Here is a 15,488-nt window from a genome sequence, read left to right as displayed (position 1 = left end):
ACTCATGCCTCCTCTCCTGCTCCCACCTCTTGACTGAGTATTGGGACTACAGGCATGCACCAACATGCTTGGAAGAGCCACACACTTTTGAAGGCAATTTCCCACACATGCTGTGATACCCAGTCTTAGGACTACAATGCTGGTCTAACAGAGGTTGGGCTCCACCAGGTTCATAAGACCTCAAAGTCAAAGTTGTGCCACTTCAGCAAGGTTATAATTACATTGTTCAAAAATTTAAAAATATTATGGACTCAAGTATGTAGGCTCACCCCATCTTCTTTGTATTAGGGATATATGACAAGGAGAAGGCCAAGTGTGAGGAACAGGGAGCCAGTGGTCCCCAGCTTTCTACCCTGAGGCTTCTGGCCCATCCTGAGGGAGACCAAGGCAGAGCTGGCCCACTCACAGGGCTGGTATGCACAGGCTCGTCTTTGAAAAACGTATGCCTGCATAGAAAAAGATATTTAGCAGTGTATTCTGTGAGCATGCCTTCAGAATCTGAGTATTTATAAATGTTTAACACACTCACATAGTCATGAAAATGTATTAATATGGACTTATTAGGAATCTATACAGTAGAAGCAAGGTGTGGGCTGAGATGGCCCAGCAGTCCCAAGTCAAATGAGAAGGTGGCTGTCCATTCCCCAACCAGATAAAGGTCTGTGCTAATTACAAATGTTGGGGCCCAACAGTTTAGGTGCTGTCACTCACAGGAAGCTCTCTCTCCATTGTTCCTGGTGTTTATGTCCCCTTTGCTCTGGCGCCCTTTCGTCCCCGTCACTTCCTCCATGCGGTAAATTTCAGAAACACAGAGCTTGGGATTGAAAGCAAAGTACATTTTCCCAGACTTGATGGTCAAGTTGCGGTGGTCCCAGTCCCACAGCTGCTGCAAGTTCTGGTTGTCCAGGACATAGAAGGAGTAGTTCCTGAAGCACAGAAATCCACATTAGTGCAACTGCTGTGTCCATGGTACCCTTGCAACCTACTGGTACCATCTGACACAGGTCCTCTTTGCCATGTATGTGGCTGGATAACACACTTTCCTTTACCAACAAGAAAGTTGCTGGTTGATGCTACATGAGAGCAGACAGCCACTGTTAACACTGGCAACAGCATGAGTCAAGGACAACATATTGAAATCAACAGGACACTAGCTAATTTCATGACCTCCATTACCAACACATAAAGCTTCTCACTGCAGAGGACGTACCTCAAAGCATTCCCTAGGGATGCCTTTGGTTATTTTTCTCAGAGGCAGGTATGTACAATGTGTTTGAAATTGGTCCATGAGAGAATAGACATGCTCTGCTACCCAACCGGAACAGCTTACATATTTGCTGCAAAGTTTCCCATTATACTTGGGAGTAAATCCTACCCGTGCCCAATCGGCAGCACAGAACGGGATGGGAGACAGACTAGGGAAGGGCAGCTCTAGGCTGCTCCGTCCTTCACATTTATCTTTCCACTCTGAGAAGCCCTTATTTCATTCCCTGGAGGTATGGGGGGAAGAGAGTACCCTGAGGCACCCCATCCAACAGCAGGATTCAGTGTCTAATACACTTATCCAAGTTTGATAGGCACAAAGCTTGGTTTCAGTATGGGTCCCACTCCCAGAGCTGATGCAGCCATCTGGAGTGGGCAGAGAATCTGCATTTCTAACATGTGCCAGGTGAGGCTAATGCTGCCAGTCCTGGGGACTGTACTTGCAGAACTGCTGGTATAACAGAGGCTGAGCTCCAGCAATATGCTGGAGGCTGGGCATGGCTCCTCCCTTAGTACCCAAGCTGTCCAAAAAAGGGAAGCCATGGGGATGGCCAACAGAGGAAACAGTTACTGTTGGCTATCTTGGTGTCAGGAGGAACCCATCTCTAGGGATAGCTTCACCTTGGGGGTCTGGAGAAAGATCCCTGCAGCAGGTCTTTTTCTCTGGTGTCCCCAGAAAGCCAGCAGGAAATGCTGCAAATGATGGTCTGAGTCCACTATGTTGATGGGTAGACATCATCTCCCATTCTTCTCCTCCTCTTCCACCTAGCCTCAGTTACTTTTGGGAGCTCTTACAGAGCTCAGGACTTGGGACATCACATTGAGCTATATCTAAGATCCACTCACAGACCCAATCAACAAACATGAAGAGAATAAAACACCCTCACTCTCCACGCAGAACCGGGAAGAGCCAGAATAAAGAGAATTCCAAAGCCCTCCTTATGTACCAGAGTCTGTCTATCAGCACCTCTCCATATCTACTCAGGATCTTCATTACACTCAAATCAGGACCTCTAACCAGCTGGTCTGTTCTCAGCTTGAGCCACATCTCGAGTGAAGCATGAGTTATAATTACAATGCTGCCAAGCATCCTTGATACTTCCTTGAGAATTCACAAAGAAATACAGTTCAGAAGGGAGTTTGGAGGCAGGCATCCAGGACCAGAAATGCCATGCCAAAGGCAGGTCCTTTAGCGCTGTTTGTAGCACAATTTGTTTACTCATTCTCACTCCCGGGACAGCAAGAGGCATGAACCAGTGACATCTGAGCTCCTTGTTGGCTTAAAGAGCCCTAATGTCCAGAGGAGAAAACAGAGCTGAGATGGCTGTCCTGCTAGCCTGAAAGCCTCAACTCTCCCCATAGCACTGGGCCCTCTGTACACACATGCTGGGTGTGGGAGTGCTACCCACACAGGGGTTTAATGAACCAGCAAAGGAGCCCTAAGACAGTGCCTCTGAAACCAAGCCAGGCACTTCACAAACTCATCTTCAGTGAGTTTAATGGTCACCAAATGGAAAAACTTGCACGTCAACAATCCTACCCTTTACCAAGTGATCTTTCCCTAACACCATATGCCCTGCAAAAGGAGCTTAAGACACTGTTCAACTAAATCCAGACTGCAATACAAGGCTGTATCTTATGTCTCTGAGAGCAGTCCTTGAACCCAGTCCTGGTTAGCTCTATTGCCCCAGGGGGCAGAGCCCGTCTACCGGCAGATAAGGTGGTTCAGTACAGTCATACAACCGAAGAAAGGGTGCAGAGGTGAAACCAGATTTGTCCTATTATAAGTCCACCCTTGCTCATGGGATATTTCCAGCTCTGAAGGAGACTCTGCTGAGTCAAGGCTGACCCCAAAGAGTATGGCGGCTCCCAGGTTCCTGAGATAGCCCCAGAGCACAAAATCTCATTGTTGGTGGAGAAACCGCCCCAAGACAGAGGTAAGGGCCAATTAATCAGGTCAAACTTCCATTTCAACCCAGGACTAGACCTCTTTTAGTAACTAATTTTACTAGCAGGAAATAGAACTGCACTGAAAATAACCTTCTGAACAAAATATTCTTCTCTCCAGAGAGGAAGCATGAATTATAAATGAGGAATTTGACAAATGAATGGCAGGCACACTGAAATTCTGTGTATTTGATTGATCACTTTGAAAAGCATGATCATCTTTTTACAGTAAATACAAACACTTAAAAACAACAACAAAAAAACAACATTAATAAGGCTGGGAGCCAAGATTCCAATATCAATAAAACCCAGGCATTATGGAGCATGTGGAAGGTAAAGAAAAATAAAAATAAAACCCTTATCAAAATAATAATTAAGCCATTCAATACTCCTCTTGTTTTTGTGACCCCAGTTTGGGGCCCTACTTCCCCAAATTTCTTCCATGATTACATGCGAATTAAAAGATGGTACAAGGCAGAGACCTGTCTGCACATCTTCAAAATATACTTAAATTGTCATTATTTCCTAAAGGAAAGTATTCAGTAAATGTGATTTTATAATTGTTTCTAAATTCTCTGCCATTACATCCAAAGAATATTTTTAAAAATTCAGTTTTTTTCTTTTTCTCCATTTCCACGCCATGATGCCCCGGTTTTATTGATAATGGCATTTTGGCTTTCAGCCTTCTCAATGTTGAAAAAAAAGTTTCGCTCCTTGGATAGGTTCCTTCTGCCAATCTGTGGATCACCTGGGGTGGGTTTGGAGTGGATAGTTATCTTTTGGGGGGCATTACTGTGTCAACAATATGAATATTCTAAATGCCTACCTGGCTCATAATTGCATGTTCAGCTTTGTGACTTGTGGCTACCATCAGGGCTGACTTTTCTTTGAGTTGTCAACACTACCATCTCCTTCCTATCTGCAGAAAGGGTGGGAGGCAAGGAGAAGCACAATGGCTGGAGATCTGAGTGGTACTTGAAGACACACCCAGGTACAGGGTTCAGAGAATTCCATTTGGGAATAAAAAAAAAAAATCAGGTCTGAGCTTCGCCTTCACTACTTACTAAGGAACAACTCTGGTCAGTTTATCCAGCTTCTCCCTGGCTGGAGTTTCTCAGCTGCAAATGGGAGGTGCCTTCCTTGCTCTCTTGTGGCCCCAAAGACAGGTGGAAGAATTGAGTGAGCTAAATATGAAAGGGTCCTGTGAGCTTTGAATCACCTCACAAAGGTGTGGGATGACCTGTTCTGCTCTCTGAAGTGTCAAAGACCCCCCAAAACAAAGTCACAGAAACCAGGCAAGTCCTGTGCCTTGACAAATGGGGCTGAGCCTGAGGTCTCCAGCCTACAGAGGTACAAAGGGACATTCCCCCTTTCAAACCCTTGCTGACATATGGAAAGAAAATCTGCAAATATACAAGTTATAATTCCTGTTCACTTCTCTGAGGAGAAACTGCGGGGAGCTGTCTCTAGAGGGCATCAGAACCCAGCACACTGACGCTCTCATCAGCACAGAGCAACCTACCACTGATTCAGGCTTTGGCCTTCTCACCATGCCCCTCCAACCCATCTGCAGATGGCTCATTTCACCATCCCAAGTCCAAGGTTCCACCATCCACAAGGTCTCAGCAAGGGTGGAAATGTGGAACTAGGCACAATTCAGATACCCAGAAAGCATTTCCTCTTTGTTGAGTGTTTTTAAAAACTAGCTTTATTGAAGTATAACTTACCACTAAAAACTTATTTCACTATAAATGTACAGTTCTATGACCTTCTGTCAATTTATACAGCTCTCCAACCATCACCTATACCCAATTTGAAGACATTCCCATCACCTCAAAGTTCCCTTGTTCCTGCTGGAGGTCAGTTTCCACTCTTACCCCCAGCCATCTACTGTCTCCATAAGCTGCTATCTTCTGCCTTTTCTAGAAATTAAACCTTAAGAGATTCATACAATACAGTCTTTTGGGTCTTTCTTTTTATACTTAGACTAGTGTTTTTGAGGCTCACTTATGTTGTTAACATGTATCATACTCCATCCCTTTTTATTCTTGAGTAATATGGCATTGTGTCACATTTTGTTTACTCACTCATCTGCTGATGAACATTTAGAGTTTCCAATGAGCTGTTTTTGTTTTTGTTTTTGCGGGAGGGGGGAAGACTATAATGAACAATACTGCCAACAAACATTTATACGTGAGTATTACATAGGAATGTTTTCATTTCTCTTGGGAAAAAACTGGTAAATTCTGGAATTGCAGGGCCATGTGGTTGTGTATATATATACACATATATTTTAAAAGTGTACCCATAGTCTCAGAGCCGCAAGAAGGTAATCTAAAGTACTCAGTTTTGTGAAGTCAACTGATGGGGACATAAACATAGAAATGCCTAAATGCATCTAAGAATTTCGATTCCCTTCCCCCCCCCCTTTTTTTTTGGTGGTACTGGGGTTTAGACTCAGGGGCTCTAGCTTGCTAGGCAGGTGCTCTACTACTTGAATCACACCCCCAACCCTATAATTTACCACCTTTCTATATTTTTACTTAAAACAACATTCCTTGCTAGCATCAAAGAATTTGAAATTTCAACTAATTTATCTGATGGCATCAGAAAACAAGGTTGTCCAAGTAAGGGGATTTTCCAAATTGTATTTTCTCTCTTATTCGAGGACTTAGAAATTACAGAAATCTTGTACATGTGGATTACAGAATCAGTTTCCTTTGCAAACAGCAGAACGCCTTGATTTTCTTAGTATCTCATTACTCTAGAAACACACCACACTACACAGGGACGTCAGTCCTGGATGATACTCTGAGTCCTAGTCAAATCAAAGACCGCCTAACACCATCTGGGTACTGCCGGGTTTTCTTCAGCAACTGACCACCCTGGATCTCTGTTCTGATGAGCTTCTGCTTCTTTCTGTCACCAGCCTGGAAATTCGGTTAAGAAATTAGCTCATCACTGTGAGTATGAGATAAAGGACTAGGAAGCTCTACTGTAGGTAAAATGAATGGATTCCTGTTATGGACTGCTCAGGAGACTTTTTGAGAACTAAATATTAAAGTGACATCTTTGAAAGCCAAGGCTGGACGAATCTTACAAAATGAATTGCTCCAGTTTTCATCAAAACAAAAGGCTACCAAACTTTCATTCTACTGAACCAAATGGCAACATGTGTGTTCTCACTGGCTGTTAAGAGAAGCTCAAGAGATATAGTACTTCAAGGCAGCACTGTGACAAGAATGTTTATCTGTCTGTCTGTCTGTCTATCCATTTATCTATTTTATTTTTAATCAAAGTGCTTTGGGGATACACACATGAGAAGTAAAGGGATAGAGTAGTGGTTTCCAATCTCCCCTACATGCTGAAAGTACCTAAAATCTTTATGAAACTACTGATACCTGAATTCCAGCCCCAAACTTCTGATTGAATTGGGGTGAGGTATAACCTGGGCATCAGGTTTTTTTAAAAGCCTCTTTCCTCTGCCCTGATAATCCTAATGGATCACAAAGTTTGGGAAACAGCAAGATAAAAGTTATCCTGGTTAAGTCACACTGAAATTAAAATTCAGACAGCTCCGCTAATACACCTCTTACACAAAAGCCCTGAATGTGTTCCACGACCTTCTTAAATTATAACCTCCACACAAACGTGGGTGCAATACCATGTTACGTCATTTTACTAGCATGTACCTCTCTGCTGTTATTTGCCCAACAGGCCCCAGGGTGCCCAAACTTGTTGCCTTTGCTCCTGTCCTCTTCCCTGATTGTCTGTCTTCACCCTCTGTTTTCTGAGTATTTCTGGAATCCCTTCAAGGACCATCTCAAATGCCACCTCTTCTCAGAAGCCTGTATGAGCTTCATCAGTGATATCCCTTTTTCACACCCACTGCACATTCCTCTCTCCCCCCTGGAGCACTTTGCAAGTTGTGCTTTGCATTGCTGACATTCATCTGCTTATCTCCCCACTTTCTTCTCTTCTTCTCTGACTTTGCATTTCTTCCCCCTCCCATTAGCATATATTAGCTGTACAAAGGAGTTCATTGTGAGAGTTCCACATATGCATATAATGTACTTCGATCATATTTACCCCCTCTGCTGCTCTTTCTTATCCCTTCATCTCCATTTTTCCATTTTGATGGGTTTCATTATTTTCATTTGTGCATATAATGTACTTTGATCATACTCACCCTTTCCTTTTGCTTTCCACTCTCCCCACTTGATACAACCCCCTAAAATGGTCCCTCTTTTACATTCATGCCTTGGTTTTGTTTTGGTTTTTTTCATATGAGACAAATTATGCATTCTTGCAGAAGAAATGAGGGGAATAGGTGAAGGGACTGAGCCTAACTCCATCCCTAAGTCTAAGGAGGAGAAACAGAGTGAGTTGTTACTGGTCACCCACGAAACAGACAGCTCTCAATGGGTTCGTCCCAAGTAAAGGTGAGTGATACCTTTTTTGGTCATGGTTAAGGAAGGCAGGTGAGAGAAAACAACTCCCATCAAGATAGACGAGAAACTTAAACATCCTAGGTGAGGAGATGGTGTCCATGAAGTAGCTCACAGACTGGGAAAAGCTAGGACCCAGCTGTTTTTCCTTCCATCTGAAATGCTAATAGCAGAGTAGGTGCCTGATGCTTACCTAGGAAGCCTTAAAAACATGCATCCTTGAAAAGACCCCAGTGATACTTTAGGTTTCATGTAAGTTTCGTATAATGAGAGATACATCATAAATATTCTTGCACATAAAAACCAGGCTTTAATTATCATTTACACTTAAGTACATGATACTTTTAAGCTAACCCACAATGAGAAGGTAACATACCACATAACAATTCCTAATATAAATTAATTAATGTCTCCTCTCAGCTTGTCTCTCCTCTATGCCCATTATTTACTCAGTCTGGGAGAGTTAAAAAGCAAAACAAGATACATGTATCCATAAGCAGCCAGCAAACTTGACAGCTACCTATCTTCCAAAGAAAAAGTACTTAGTGATATCAAGGATTCCAGAACACAGATCCACTTGAAGCGGGTAAGAAAGAAAAAAACAAGAGAGAGAGAGAAAGACTGAGCTTTTAAAGTTCAACACAACAAACAATGGCTATCACCTCACACTGGCAGAGCCCCACCATACCAGAGATATGGGGCTGGGCACAGTGGTAGCCTCCTTGAATTTGAAAGGGGAAAGAAGTTTTTCTAAAAGATTCAGTGTTCCCAGCAGGGAGGACAGTGCTCTTTTCAAGGAGGGAATGAAGAGCTTCTCTCTCTCTCTCTCTCTCTCTCTCTCTCTCTCTCTCTCTAGCTATATCAGATGATGGAATTTTAAGAATTTAAGACCAACCAACAGTTAGTCTGAGAAAAACTGGGAGTCTGTAAAGAAACCCTTATGTGGTAACTTTATCCAACTGGGGCAGATAAATCAGCAAGGACAACCTTTCCCATGACCTTCCCACCTCTTTTTTTCCCCTAAATTATTTTCCTAAATTCTCTTTATAAAGAATTCACTCCTTACTTGACAACTCTATTTATTTCAAAGCATTAGCTTAAAGCCAGGCAAGAGCCTTCTTTAAAAGGGAGAATGTGAACAGAAACAGACATAGCAAAGGTACACCCAGGCTAACAGCTGGAAAGAAGCTGTATATTCAATATGCACCAGCTTTTACCCTCTGGTGAAAAACTCACCACTTTTTTAAAATCCCCATCACAAAACATATCTCTGAAGAAGGCAAAAATTCTACCTATTGCTGCAAATCCTATAAGCTAATCAATAAAAACAATTCTGTGAATCAAGATTTCATTATAACAAAACAAACTGTCCTCATGTTCCCAAGTCCCTTATGTTCTGACATTTTAAGACAGGATGGCTTTTATGTAGCTTAGTACAGCATCCTGAGGCAAATAAGGGTCATATGAATACTGATTCCATTGGAGTTAAGCATGACAGACTGAGTACTGTCGCTCTTGTGCTATCTGTCTCACTGGCCACACTTAGACACGTAATCCCCGAATGAAAGGTCTGACCCGGTAAGAATTAAAACATCTGTTTCTCTAAATAGTAGTATCCTAAGGTTAGAGAATAAAGATTACACAAGACCCTGCACAGGGAGGTGGGCCACCACCTAGGCTGCAGGGGCAGTATCTTGGCTTCTTCCTTCCTTCCATTTCACAAGGAAGGGCATCATACTTTTTTATAATACGACAATGTCATCTCATGACAAGGGTAAGTGGAGCACTTACCCTTCCAGCTGTTCCTCCCCTAAGATCTGGCGCAGGTTTTTCAGGAAGGACAAGGAGACCAACGCGTGGGAATGGCGGATCTTTACATAGCCGGTCACCACCTCGATGAGCCCCATGAAGTTCTCCAGCTCTGTGGCAATGTTATCTACAGTAAAGGAGACAGTGTCACCAAGCACTTCAGTGTCAGGGTGACGTGCTTGGATTTATACAAATGGGGATGGAAAGTAACGCAGTGCCACGTCCTGTTTCCAGGGAAGCCCAGAGAGCTGTTCAGAATCTGAACACAGGACCCACTGTCAAAAGCACACTTCCTTAGCTTTGATTTTCAACAAGTAGTCCTGGGACAAGGTCTCTGAGGAGGGAGAAAGCAAATGTCTAGGAGGCTGGGTACTGTCGTTCCCAAGCTGAGTAACAGAATATAAAATCATAAATATCAGACTGCCAATTAGCTAAGGCTAACAAATCTAGGGAACTTCTTTTAATATGCTCTGTCAACAGACAGTGCTGCCTCCACAGTGCAAGGGCATGACTAAATAAACAACATTTTCCCAGTCTCATTAGGAACTGCCTTTGCTGTAGTTCTAGTTCCTAAGATACGGGGCTCTATATTTAAAGATTCTGTTTTACTAAGACTGCATGAAAATGTATTCAAATGTTAATAATGGCTATTGCAGGTGGTTTAAAAAAATTCACTTCTGCATCTGTAAGTTTCCCATAATGCTCATATATTATTTTTTTTTAACTAGAAAATACTTGGAAAAATAGTTGCTAATACAGATTAAAAATAACATGACATAGGAAGAGATTTCATCTTTTTTAGCCTATCTTTTCTTATAGTAAATAAAAAACATAAACTTTAGCTCAACATATGCCAAAATTATAAGAGACTACAATGAATTAGGTGTGGTTCAGTGAATGTTTACTTATGAAGGTTTACTTAATAAAAGCTTCTGTTTTGCTTTGCTTTGCAATTTCTTAGAGGATAAGACCTCATATTTAATGGCATTCCAAGAGAAATTAAGGGAATATTCAAGTTGGGGAGACGAGAGGTTGTTTATAGCTGATATTTTAAGGACAAGATCCTGAATTTTAAATCTGGGGCAAGAAGGATGCTTGTCAGTTAAGGCTTGGGATCTCTTCCTTCCAAAATAAATGTCCCATCATCCTAAATCCAACTGACTTCCTGAGTTGGACACAAACTAGAAGATACAATTCATCATCACTCGTGAATATGTATCAATTTCTTCTCAGATTCTCCTCCATGGATTTAATTCACAGATTAGCCTTTTTTCTTTGGGATAAGAAGATTAAAAAAAAAAGTTTAGGCACTGTATGCCATGGGGATAAGTAAATTGCAAGTAAATTAAAAAAAATCTATTAAGGGCAAAAAGAACAACTTTGGGAGTACCATGAGAGTAAGGAGTTCTAAGTGTGGGGAACATGGTTATCTCCATTGTGAAGGGTTAGGAGATGGATAATGAAAAACAAGGACTATCAAAAACTTCAAGGAACAAAGCAAAAAACTTGTTTCTACCATTTCTATGCCACAAGACAGTTCACTTACTTAACAAATATTAAAGAAAAGGAAATTCACAATATACATGTATTAGTCATTTTTTTCTCCTTCCTGCCATTAAAAAAATTCTTTACAAAAAGATTTACCAAAAAAAATTTCCTATGAACTTCTTACTATATTTATTCTAGCTCAGAAAACTCTTAGTACCTAGACCAAGGGTCCCAATGGCAGAGAACTGAAGGAACCATTACTAGAAACCTTTGTCAATCAAAGATCAGAAGGGAAAAGATCCCAGGGTAGGTTGATGGGAACTGCTGTGAGCAATTCAATTTAGAAGTAACTTAACAGGAATGCCATCTGCTGCAAATAAAGGTGACCTAACAGGGGTAAGACTGAACTTCATGTTGGTGATGTCACACACCTGTATCTTTTTGACTCTCAAAACTAAATTGGAAAATCTACCCTTCTTTTGAATGTAATAACATTCTAACATATTCAATTCTTCCCTTTGCTTGGTCTTCTTAATATATGCAAGTAACCAAAACTCTTTGGACTTAACACTATGGGAATGTGACTATAGCTGGAGTCAGCTGAATCATATCTCTGATCAATCCACACCTTCTGGGATGGGTTTGAGTGTGTCCGTGGTGCCCATGCAAGATACAACTAGCAGAATGATGAGGGATGACCCTCTTTACAGGAATAAATTCTGTGCCAATGGCTAAAACACAGACTGTCTTTCAATCTGTTTTTTATCGTTGAGGGAAACTCAAAGGAGAGATGTCATGTATGAAGCTTATGCCACATGCTGTTTTTTCTAAGCCCATATTTTCACTGTAATTCAGGGACAGGGTCAGGAAAAGCATCAACAAAAGGAAACCAAGGAATCCAGCCATTTGTCCAATAGGGTGCAATACTTACTGCCTCGTCGGATATTAATGAGCAAATTGCCCTTGAAGATGGTGCATCCTTGGAGCATTTGAGCAGAAGTAACAGAATCAATGGTTTTTGTCTTCTTTTCTTCTTCTCCACAGACCTTGGGGCAAGGGCCTTCACAAGGGATGCAGTACATACTGTTGAAGATAAAGAGCCAACCAGAAACACAGAGAATTGAGTCATTGTATTAAAAAATGGTTAAGGATAGTCTTTTTATAGTTGCTATTACAACATGCATTGCAAAAGGCAACTGTTTTTGAAGTGTTTGAGTGGTCACGTTATCTCATCCTCAAGCCCACTCAGGATAAGCCACTCCAGTTGCAACCAAAAGGGGAAAGTGCCTACAAAGGAAAAACATGTTGCTTGTTTCCAGACAAAATATGTGATCCATCCTGGAAGCATGTGTGTATCATAGACTGTTAACTGGTAAGCCAGCTGGTTCCATGTGGGAGACACAGACTGGCGGAAAAGAAGTTCTGGGGGCTATGGAGGAGGACAGGGCTGCTCTCTGATGTTGTGGCCCTCGCCTGCACGCCAGAGGAGATGAGAGAGTCAGCGGGGACAGCAAAGGGTCGTGTCTTTGCTATTAACAGGACTCTAAGTTCTGCAGCCAGTGTGCCAGCAAAGCTTTGGGAGGGATTCCAAAAGGCATCTGTATAGCCCAGATCCATTATTTTCTTGCTAAAACACAACTGAAATTATTTCTTGACAGTGTTTTGCAGAAACTTGTAAATTGATCCAAATGTTGTTTTTGCTGCACGTACAATAAAAGCAAGGAATTTCCATTACTTTGTAATGAGCTCCTATTTCAAATGCTATCTCTGGCGTGTCACAAACCACCAAGAGCCAGGGACGAGTAAGACTGGCATTCTTCCTGCTTACCTACCATTATTTAGGGAATAGCAGACAAAATGCTAATCCAGCAGCTGAACCTTTGGGATCCATAGCTACATATAGAGAAAGAATCAGGGTCAGGAAGATGGGTCAAATTCCAGACAAGATAAATAACACAATCTTATGGGAGGTATGTGTAATATGGTGGTAAGCTGGACAGCCACTGTATCTACCTTATTGTTCTTAAATGATTTTTTGAAAAGCTCATGAAGTAAGAACATTCAAGATAAACAGTGTTAAGTTATAGCTGTTTCCATTAAAATCCTTCCTCCTCCCTAAGGAAAAGATATGGGATTTTGTTTTGTTTAAAATCTTACAAGTAAACAAGTTTTCTCTGATGTCTTCCTATTTCATGTTGGGAGATGGGGTCAAGGTTTGCAAAAGATTGTGCAGAAACTGAACCTGCTCGACAAGGGGAAGAGTCTTTCCCCTCACATCACATACAACATTCTCAGTTCTAGCCTGAGGAGGGGCTGGCTTTCTCTTTTTTTGCAGCACTTTGAACTCAGGGCTTTGCGTTTGCTAGGCAGGTGTTCTACCACTTGAGCCACATCCCCAGCCCTTAGCACTTTCTTTTTGTTTTGTTTTTCTAATTCATCTATGTGCCATCTCATCCCCCATCCTGTTTTTAAAACCTTATTTTGAAATTAGAGATGCACAGAAAATTGCAAAGACAGTACACAGAGGACCCATGCACTCTTCACTCAATTTCCTCCAATGGTTGTTCCATCTTACATAAGAATAATGCAATTCAAAAACTAGGAGATTTAACAGTGTGTGTCTAGGGTCCTGTGTCATTTTTCCACTTGTGTAGATTTGTGTGAGCCCCAGTGCATTCAAGATACAGAACTATCCCAGCATCAAAATGATATCCCTGTGTCATCCATTTGTCATCACCCCCCAATAGTTCCCAATATCCCTAACTCCTGATCATCATTAATCTATTCTCTATCTCTATAATTGTGTCATTTTGAGAATATTATATAAATGGAATTATATGGTATGTGACTTTTGAGACTGGCTTTCTTCACACAACACAATAACCTTGAGACCTAACCAAGTTGCTATGTATTTAAGTGGTTTGTTCCTTTTTGTTGTTGAGTAAATATTCTACAGTGTGGATATACCACAGCCTGCTTCACCATTTTCTGGGGATTGAACCCATGACCTCACACATGCTAGACAAGTACTTACCACTTTGACCCATGACACTAGTCCTTTTGTTTTTATTTTATTGAGATAGGGTCTTGTAAACCTTCTGAGTAGCTGGGTTTGCAACGGTGCACTACCATGCCTGGTATGATTTACCAATCACAAGACATCTGAGTTGTTCCCAGTTTCTGCCTATTACCAATATAGCTTCTATGAACAATATGAGCATCTTTTATGTGGACACAGAATTTCATTTTTCTGGGATAAGTGTCCAGGATTACCATTGCTGGATTATAAGATAAAGTTATATGTAGTTTCTCTCCCTCTTTTATTCAAAATAGAAAATTTTGAGTCACATACACTTCTTTGTTAAAATGTCTAGGAATCATTTAACACTTAAAAATGTTTTTGTAAGGAAGTGTTCTGATTATATTTTAATAGATTAAACTCCCTGAGCTCCATTCTGGTATAGAGAGTATAAATTGTATTTAAAAATATTTTAAAGAAAGTGTTAAACAGACCTCAAAGGCAGGGGGGGGGGGCATTTATTATTTCTTAATGTGCTTTATTTTAAAACAGAAAAGGCAGCAGGGAAAACAATGGCTCAATTATTTAAGAATGCACTGCAGGAGAAGAAAAAAAAAATCAACACTGCAAATGTATAGTGTTCTCACTTTGCCCACTGCTATGGTGGCTACAGAATGACTGAATGCTTCAAGTACCATATGAAACTGTTTCCAGGTTAAATACAGTTCCCTGCCCCCATCCCCAGGAGGAAGGTGATGCCTGAATTGTAGCTGAGCCTCTATTTGGTGTCAGGACCTGGCTGCAGAGCTGAAGGTATGTACTGATTAAGTTCTTTTATATTCTAAGGCTGTGTTGATAGTTTGGATTTAGAATGTTTGCCACAGGCCCACTCTGTTGAGACTTAATCCTCAACTTGATGTTATTGGGATGTGGTAGAAGCTGGAAGAGCTGGGGCCTACTGGAAGGTCTGCTGCTCACTGGGGGCATGCCCCTGACAGGAAAAGTGGGGCATCTCTCCCTCTTTCCCAACCATGAGGCGAATGGCTTTGCTCCACCATGTTTTTCCTGCTTTGATGTACTCCTCTGCTCTGCAGCAAAATCCAAAAGCAATGGAGCCAACTGACCATGGACAGAAGAAACCTTTCAACCATGACCCAAAATAAATTCCCTCTCTTTTTAAGTTGGTTATCTCAGGAATTTTGTTATAGTACCAGATTACTATTATAATGGTTATAGAAATTATAACAGGCAGAAAGTTGTTCTACATTTTTATGATGAAAGAATGTAAGTTTTATCTTTGATTTGAAGGTCAGCCTACATGGTAGGACATCTCCAAATATCGTTCTAGAGACAGAACCCCTTAGGGGTTTGCTTGACATCCTTTATAGCAATAGACAGCAGCAAAAATTATATTAAAAAATTAATGGATTTCTTCTAATGGCATCTTGTGGTGTTTACAGAACAGTTTTATCATTAATTTATTTGCAATATTGAGGTAACAAGCTAACCACACA

At 41.3% G+C, this 15,488-nt stretch overlaps 1 protein-coding gene across 3 annotated transcripts in view; it reads right to left on the bottom strand.

Annotated features, from left to right (window-relative positions):
* Igf1r (insulin like growth factor 1 receptor) overlaps positions 1–15,488 on the bottom strand; it is a 290,438-nt gene that overhangs the window by 52,405 nt on the left and 222,545 nt on the right. For all 3 annotated transcript variants that reach the window (XM_074062055.1, XM_074062056.1, XM_074062057.1), the window contains 3 exons: positions 11,887–12,038; positions 9,450–9,594; positions 712–926 (listed from right to left, as the gene is read on the bottom strand). In XM_074062055.1, the coding sequence (XP_073918156.1) occupies positions 712–926; positions 9,450–9,594; positions 11,887–12,038 (512 nt within the window). The remainder of the gene's footprint in view (positions 1–711; positions 927–9,449; positions 9,595–11,886; positions 12,039–15,488) is intronic.

The sequence above is a fragment of the Castor canadensis genome, chromosome 19, assembly GCF_047511655.1.
Source record: "Castor canadensis chromosome 19, mCasCan1.hap1v2, whole genome shotgun sequence".
Lineage (NCBI taxonomy): Eukaryota > Metazoa > Chordata > Mammalia > Rodentia > Castoridae > Castor > Castor canadensis.
Note: the sequence above shows the minus strand (reverse complement) of the source record. Positions and strands in the feature narration are given on the sequence as shown.